Genomic DNA, 7810 nt, shown 5'->3' on the forward strand with positions numbered 1-7810 from the left:
GTCTTGTGAAAGTGCATATCACTGATTTTAGACCTACATTTGTTTAACTTGTTATCTGTTTGGCCTTTCAGGCCTAAATTTATCTAGTGCTTTTGGTTACATCTTAGAAAACTAATAAACCCTGCCTAGGTAAAGCCTTCAATGAATCATTTGGTCATGGTAGTGCATTTGAGAAATGTTAGGTTCTTTTCCTTTTATGGAATCATGAAAATTTAGCCACTATCCAACCTCATTTTTCTTCCTGTTTTCAGTACCCTATCAGGCAGTGCTGACCATCCATAGAAAAATTATTGTATTATTTTCCTATTCTCCTCCCTCAACTGCCCCTTTCTTGGCAACGGGTGAATTTTCTTATGTGCGTTGTGCTATGTTGGTTTTCGAATTCTACCTTTCTTGATAATGATTTTGTATATAAATAGTTTTTCTGGATATTGTTATTGTTTTGTGTCCATATGTTGGTTTTTCCCAGCATGTCTTTAACATGTGAATTTTTCTCCAGTGTTTCTTCATCGGACTTGGTTTCAAAGTGGATGGGTGAAAGTGAAAAGCTAGTTTCAAATCTTTTCCAAATGGCCCGGGATAGTGCACCTTCTATCATATTTGTTGATGAAATAGATTCGCTATGTGGTCAGCGTGGAGAAGGCAATGAGAGTGAAGCTTCTAGACGTATTAAAACTGAACTTCTGGTGCAGATGCAGGTATTAATTTTATGGTAATAAGAATAATAATCGGTTTGCTTGCTGAAACCTGAATTTTATTGTTATAAACATTGTCTCCTCTGTCAAGTTTTTTTTACACAAAACTAGGTCATAATCTCACAGAAGGTTGCATATACCTCTAGATGATTCATTCATTTTTTATTGAAGTAGTCAATGTTGTTGAAATAAGGTTGTTTTCTCCTCTCGCGCCTTATTGATTTGACTTTCTTAATGGGAAATTGGGAATTACCATTGTCATGCATCCTTATTCCACAAAAACAGAATAGTTAAGTTTCCAATAATTTTGGTGTCAGTCTCTTTTATTTTTTTTCTTTGCTTCTGAAGCTAATGTAATTCATCCACTTTACACTGTAGGGTGTAGGAAACAATGACCAGAAAGTTCTTGTTCTTGCAGCAACGAATACACCTTATGCTCTTGACCAGGTAAGAGTTCTCTTTTCTTTTTCATTCACCCCCATATTCAAGCAATGTGGTTGTGTTTTGATTAATCAACTCATAATTTCAGGCCATAAGGCGGCGTTTTGATAAGCGTATATACATTCCACTACCAGATTTGAAAGCCCGCCAACACATGTTCAAGGTAAGGGCGCAATATATGTGGTCAATATATTTATTTATGAATGGGTCTTACTTATTATGTGTAACTTCACAAATGATCCTAGAGACTGAGTATATTTTTTATGGCTGATAAACTGAAAAGGTGCATCTAGGCGATACACCTCATAACTTGACCGAGAGTGATTTTGAACACTTGGCACGCAAGACAGAGGGATTTTCAGGTTCAGATATATCTGTTTGTGTAAGTTTGATTTCTGTATTAAAATCTGGTTGCAGTTATCTTTTCACTTGCATAATCTTAATAAGTATATGACCTCTTCTTCAGGTGAAGGATGTTTTATTTGAACCCGTTCGCAAAACCCAAGATGCCATGTTTTTCTTTAAGGATCCTGAGGGAATGTGGATCCCATGTGGACCAAAGCAACAGGGTGCAATACAAATCACAATGCAAGACCTTGCCGCAAAAGGACTTGCTGCTAAGGTATTCTAGAGCTGGCATGTTGTATATTTTGATGACATTAGAAGTTTAGAACTGTATGCCTTATATTCTTTAGCGATAATTAGAGAAGTGTGATTTTTTATGTTCTTTTTTGCTATCCAGATCCTTCCGCCACCTATATCGAGAACAGATTTTGACAAGGTGCTTGCTAGACAAAGGCCTACTGTAAGCAAAGCTGATCTAGACGTACACGAGAGATTCACAAAGGAGTTTGGAGAGGAGGGTTAATCGCGATGGAATTTCACTTTGGAGATTCACACCCGTTTAAGCATATTATGATTTGTAATTTACTTAACCATTGGAGCAAGTGAAATGAATCTTTTTACATTCAGTTCTGGGGATGATTAAATCCCCAATTCTACGGAAATGGATTTATAAAAGCGGATACTCATTTTGCTTCTCCTGAATTGTGTATAAGAACAGAATCTGAAATGATCAGAAAAATAACTTGCGTGTGATTCTGGTTTTGTACTTGCATTTGCATGTGTCGGTTCTAAAGAAATGTTTGGGAAGACCAAACTTTATTGTGCGAGAGAGAGCATATATTGCAAGGCAAGTTAAGACCAAGACATGGAAGACCTAAATAGTTTAATTATCTTTGATATCTGCTCCAATTGTATGAGTTACAATTAGCAAATACCGAAACTTGGATCAACTTGTTCGTTTTAACTTCTTGCCTTCTTGGGACTTCTCAATTTAAAAATAGAGTGGAATGGGGTGGGGATTTGTTTTATAAGCTAAGTTGAAGTTTATTGATTATCTTTTATATGTATCAGATTAACGGAATAATTTGCTTAAAGAATAAGGTGGTGGGTTGGACAGTAAACTTAAGGGGAACAAAAATGGATCACTTTGGATCTGTCAATTTTCTCTAAAATGAACTTGGCCAATCTATTGGTAGATTTATTTGTGATTTTTTTTAAGGGATGAAACAAATGAGTGTAAGCTCAAAGTAAATATTATTTACAAATAAAATTTCTCATGTAAACTTACCACAAAAGAAAAAAAAAATCTCATTTAAAACCATACCCGAAGAAGCAGCTATTATCATTCTCTGCATGCAGATAACAGAATTCATATATCATAGTACTTATCAGTTGTACATAATTAATCTTTTGGTCTGTAAGCATGAACATGTAGTTTAGTATATCCCAATAGCATATCTTTGGAATAAAATAAGATTCATCCAAATTTCACATAAAATTTATCCGTCATATTATTGCCATTTAAAATTCTTCCAAGTGTTGCTACTTCGAGCAATGTACCCATCTTCTGTTTTTTAAAATTGTATTTTACTTTTTCAAAGAATCTCAATGCACTAAAGTATAAGCAGAAACATATGATCAGCAGCCGGCAAATAAAATTTTATATATCTTGTATGCAAAGTCCTTTTTGCTATAAGAATGTTCGAATGAGCTATCAGAGTCACCATTGCCACCGTTATCATGGGGTGTTCCAAAGTTTTCAGTTTCATTCTTGTGCTGTTAATTGGATATACTCTGGTGAATGGATCCACCTCCAAGGTAAGTAGCTCTCCATGCATATATTTGCTTTCTACGTGATGTGCTGCATGCAAGTCTACAACCTTTGAGCCTTGTTTATTTTATCCTCTTCTTCAATTCCCTTCTTTCATTATGTTTTTTCCATACTTCAACCTGGTGAATGTATTAGTGTTTCTTTTGGGTGCATTTGCGTGTCATATTTTAAATCACTGTGTTCTTTGGTTCGTGATTCATTGTATTAAAGTGATAGTAATAGACAGATAAAAGAGAATGGAAGTTAACCACTTCTTTTAAGACCCAATTTTGACACTTTAAGGAACATTATGATATATCAGTTACGTTTATTAGTAAGAGAACTGCAATTCCTACTAATGATGAATATGAAATTCTTAACTATAAGTCTATAAGTATATGATTCTCTGGTCAAAATGATGTATACAATAGAAGTTGCAGAACACTATTCCTATTACCTGGTGTATTAAAGCAAAATGTTCATTGGTACAGCATTATATAGTTTACATGGGAGATCAGTCACACCCCAATTCAGAATCAGTCATCAGAGCCAACCATGAGATGTTAGCATCAGTCACTGGAAGGCAAGGCACTTTTGACAGATTAAATTCTTAACTATAACTGCTGCTGTTCATTTTAAGCTTTATCAATGTGTGCCAACATTTGAACACAGGCTAAAATGTTCTCTTTCATTCAATTCTCAGTAGTCTCGGCGAAGCAAAAGCAGAAGCACTCCATCATTATAGTAAAAGCTTTAGAGGCTTCTCGGCCATGCTTACTCCAGAGCAAGCTAATCAACTTCAAGGTACTGTTACAGTTAAATATCATATTTAGCCTATGTGAGTTGATGTATGTTTTTAATTGTGTTACAGAACATGAATCAGTGGTATCAGTTTTTGAGAGCAAACTGAATAGGCTCCACACAACACATTCTTGGGATTTTCTTGGATTAAACTCTGCCTACACAGGAAGCCATGTGGCACTGGATTGGGCATCGGATGTCATCGTTGGTGTGGTTGACTCTGGTATTTACTTCGTCTGATTGTGTCTCATTTCATTTGGATTGTAATGACTTAACAGCTAACATTGGCTTTCAGGTGTTTGGCCAGAATCAGAAAGCTTCAGAGATTATGGATTAGGCCCTGTGCCTGAGAGATTCAAGGGAGAGTGTGTGACTGGTGATAATTTCACACTAGCCAATTGCAACAAGTAAGAATACACATTATTCCACAACACTTGGAGGTTAGCAACTCATGTCATCTCATATGGATTTTGGACATTTTCAGGAAAATCATTGGTGCCAGGTTCTATTCAAAAGGTTTTGAAGCAGACGTTGGTCCATTGGAAGACGTGGTTAACAGGCAATACTTCCGGTCACCACGAGACAGTGATGGACATGGAAGTCACACAGCCTCCACCATAGCAGGATCCATTGTTGCTAATGCCAGTTTACTTGGCATAGCCAGAGGAACTGCGAGAGGTGGCGCGGCAAATGCAAGGCTTGCCATCTACAAGGCCTGTTGGTTTGGATACTGCAGCGATGCAGATATCCTGTCTGCCATGGATGATGCCATTCATGATGGTGTTGACATTCTGTCACTCTCCTTTGGCCCTTCTCCTCCACAACCCATTTACTTTGAGGATGCAGTCAGTGTTGGTGCATTCCATGCATTCCAAAATGGCATTCTTGTTTCTGCTTCCGCTGGAAACTCCATCTTCCCAGCTACTGCCTGCAATGTTGCTCCTTGGATTCTCACTGTTGCTGCTAGCACCCTCGATAGACAATTCAGATCAGATATCCACCTTGGAAATTCAAAAGTTTTGAAGGTGAACTCAAAGGCACAAAATGTTTCTAAGGCTAATGCCTAATGTAACAGTAATTTATGTGGCTGCAGGGTCTGTCTTTGAATCCAATAAAAATGGACAACTGGCATGCTTTGATATATGCAAGTGCAGCCGCAGCGCCAGGAGTTCCAGCAACAAATGCAAGGTATCTTCTTCATTAGATTACTTTGCATTTCCAATGATATGCATATAGAAATGTAAAAAATTTGGTTTGGTTTCTTCTGTTACCAGCTTCTGTAAGAACAATACTCTAGATCGTAGCTTGATAAAGGACAAAATTGTGATCTGTACAATTGAGAAACTCACTGAGAACCGAAGATTGAAGGCTATGGTAATAAAGGAAGGTGGAGGAGTTGGAATGATACTTATTGATCACAATACCAGAGACGTTGGCTTTGAGTTTGTGATCCCAGCCACTCTCATTGGTCAGGATGCTGTAGAGGACCTTCAATCATACATCAACACAGAGAGGTCAGTTTTAAACTACCTTAACTTGCACCATTCATTCAATTCTTATCTAAGCTCCACTCTCGTGGTTGCCTCAGGAATCCCATTGCTAGAATCTATCCAACAAGAACTGTTCTTGATACCAAACCTGCACCAGAAGTGGCAGCTTTTTCCTCCATGGGGCCCAATGTAGTAACACCAGATATTATCAAGGCAAGTTTGCTCAAATGTGTGTTCCAATCTGCATCCATCTTTGTTTTGAGTTTGCTAAAGAGTGTATCCAACTACAGCCTGACATCACAGCACCCGGGGTAAATATTCTGGCAGCATGGTCTCCGGTAGCAACCGAAGACACGGTGGAACAACGATCCCTGGACTATAACATCATTTCAGGAACATCAATGTCGTGCCCACACATTTCTGCCATTGCTGCAATTATAAAGTCTCACTATCCCTTCTGGAGTCCTGCATCCATAATGTCTGCAATTATGACAACATGTGAGTTTCGTTTATTACTCTCACTTCTTGCTTCTTAGTTTCCAAACATGACATGATTTGTTCAATGTCACATACAGCAACTGTCATGGACAACACTGGTCGTGTCATTGGAAGAGATCCCAATGATACTAAAACAACACCTTTTGACTATGGATCTGGCCATGTTAACCCACTTGCATCACTGAATCCAGGACTAGTATATGATTTTAATACTCAAGATGTTGTCAAGTTTCTATGTAGCAATGGAGCATCAGCAGCACAACTGAAGAACCTCACTAGTGGAGGAGAATGTCAGAAATATCCTAATCCTACAGCTTCATACAACTTCAACTACCCTTCCATTGGTGTGTCCAAATTGAACGGCAGTTTATCGGTGTATCGGACGGTTACCTTCTACGGCAAGGAAGCAACAGTGTACTATGCAAGCATTGAAAATCCAGAAGGTGTGAATGTTACAGTTACACCATCTGAACTGAGGTTTGTGAAGGAAGGGGAGAAGGCAAGTTTCAGGGTTGATTTGAAGGGCTTGAAGAAGAGCAATGGCAACTTTGTATTTGGTGGCATCACATGGAAGAATGGCATACAGAGGGTTAGGACTCCCATTGGTCTCAATGTAATCTCCACTTCCTATTAATAACAAGTTACGTGTATGAATTAGCTCGAAACTAGTATTTTTACCCGTAATACTATTACGGGAATATAAGTCTTTTAAAATTACGTAAGTCCTGGTATTATAGATTATGACACGAAAAATTTATAATATTAAACTACTTTTATAAAATGGTATTAAGGGACAAAAGTCCTCGTCGGCTAAAAAGACCAGAATCTTAAACAAAATTAAATAATAAATTTTTTAGTTATTATTTTCAAATGAAAGAGTTTAATTTTTTTACTTAATTTTAACATTCGTTATCTAAAATTTAAAAGAATTTAACATGTATATTTTTATATTTGATTAGGTATTAAGTTTGTTGCACAAATAGAAATAATTAATTTTTATACTTGCTATTTAAAAATATAAATTCGTAATTAGTTATTAATAATGATAATGATATATAAGAGAGATAGAGTGAGTGAAGGAATGAGAGAGATAGAGAAAGGAAGAGAGAAGAGGGGAGAGGTTTTTAATTTTAAAGGAAAAGATTTGATTTTAATTGCAATGAGAGAGTGACATGTGACACATTTTGGCCTTAAAATTAGTAATATATAATAGATATATAAATATAATATATAATATAGCTATATTTTAATTTTAGTATTTCAATTTTAATTTTAATTTAATTTAAATACAATTAGAGAATGTTATGTTGTATATTTTGATTGTCAAATTCGTAATTAGTCATTGATAATGATATATAAGAGAGATATAGTGAGTGAAAAAATGAGAGAGATAGAGAAAGAAAGAGAGAAGAGAGGAGAGTTCTTTGATTTTGGAGGGAAAGATTTTATTTCAATTGCAATGAGAGAGTGACATGTGGCACATTTTGGCCTTAAAATTAGATATATATAATATAATAGATTATATCATGCTCTCTATTTTAAAAGTGATTGCTTCAATTTAATTTAATGTATGGATTAATATTTATCCATCAGTATCCATAATGGTCTTTTTCAAAAAGTTGTCCTACGATAAAGTGGTCAAGAACCTTCAAATAGTGGTGGCAAGCGGGGAAGCCGCCCCGCCAGAAGCCCGCCTTTGGCGGGCTGGTCCGGCCCACCCCGTTTACTGA

General features: G+C 36.5%; 2 protein-coding genes across 2 annotated transcripts in view; both read left to right on the plus strand.

Moving 5' to 3' along the window:
* Nucleotides 1–2253, plus strand: part of LOC107629321 (protein SUPPRESSOR OF K(+) TRANSPORT GROWTH DEFECT 1) — a gene marked incomplete at its 5' end in the record, with an annotated part of 3642 nt that extends 1389 nt beyond the window's left edge. The window contains 6 exon segments of the mRNA XM_016332083.2: nucleotides 500–698; nucleotides 1074–1142; nucleotides 1225–1299; nucleotides 1420–1518; nucleotides 1603–1758; nucleotides 1879–2253. Coding sequence (XP_016187569.1) covers nucleotides 500–698; nucleotides 1074–1142; nucleotides 1225–1299; nucleotides 1420–1518; nucleotides 1603–1758; nucleotides 1879–2004 — 724 coding nt within the window.
* LOC107632391 (subtilisin-like protease SBT5.3) lies at nucleotides 2303–6897 on the plus strand. Its single transcript, XM_016336075.2, has 11 exons — nucleotides 2303–3299; nucleotides 3783–3874; nucleotides 3998–4095; nucleotides 4163–4315; nucleotides 4388–4499; nucleotides 4577–5117; nucleotides 5186–5280; nucleotides 5367–5606; nucleotides 5681–5795; nucleotides 5873–6080; nucleotides 6158–6897. Exons 1-11 carry the CDS (start codon nucleotides 3222–3224, stop codon nucleotides 6712–6714), a joined length of 2289 nt encoding a protein of 762 aa, XP_016191561.1. The 5' UTR covers nucleotides 2303–3221; the 3' UTR covers nucleotides 6715–6897.

This window comes from Arachis ipaensis, chromosome B03, assembly GCF_000816755.2.
Source record: "Arachis ipaensis cultivar K30076 chromosome B03, Araip1.1, whole genome shotgun sequence".
Lineage (NCBI taxonomy): Eukaryota > Viridiplantae > Streptophyta > Magnoliopsida > Fabales > Fabaceae > Arachis > Arachis ipaensis.

Coding starts and splice junctions, on each gene's coding strand:
- LOC107632391 (XM_016336075.2), top strand. CDS start 3,222: ATGGGGTGTTCCAAAGTTTTCAGTTTCATTCTTGTGCTGTTAATTGGA. Junction 3,300..3,782: donor TGAATGGATCCACCTCCAAG/GTAAGTAGCTCT, acceptor TCATTGGTACAG/CATTATATAGTTTACATGGG. Junction 3,875..3,997: donor TTAGCATCAGTCACTGGAAG/GCAAGGCACTTT, acceptor AATTCTCAGTAG/TCTCGGCGAAGCAAAAGCAG.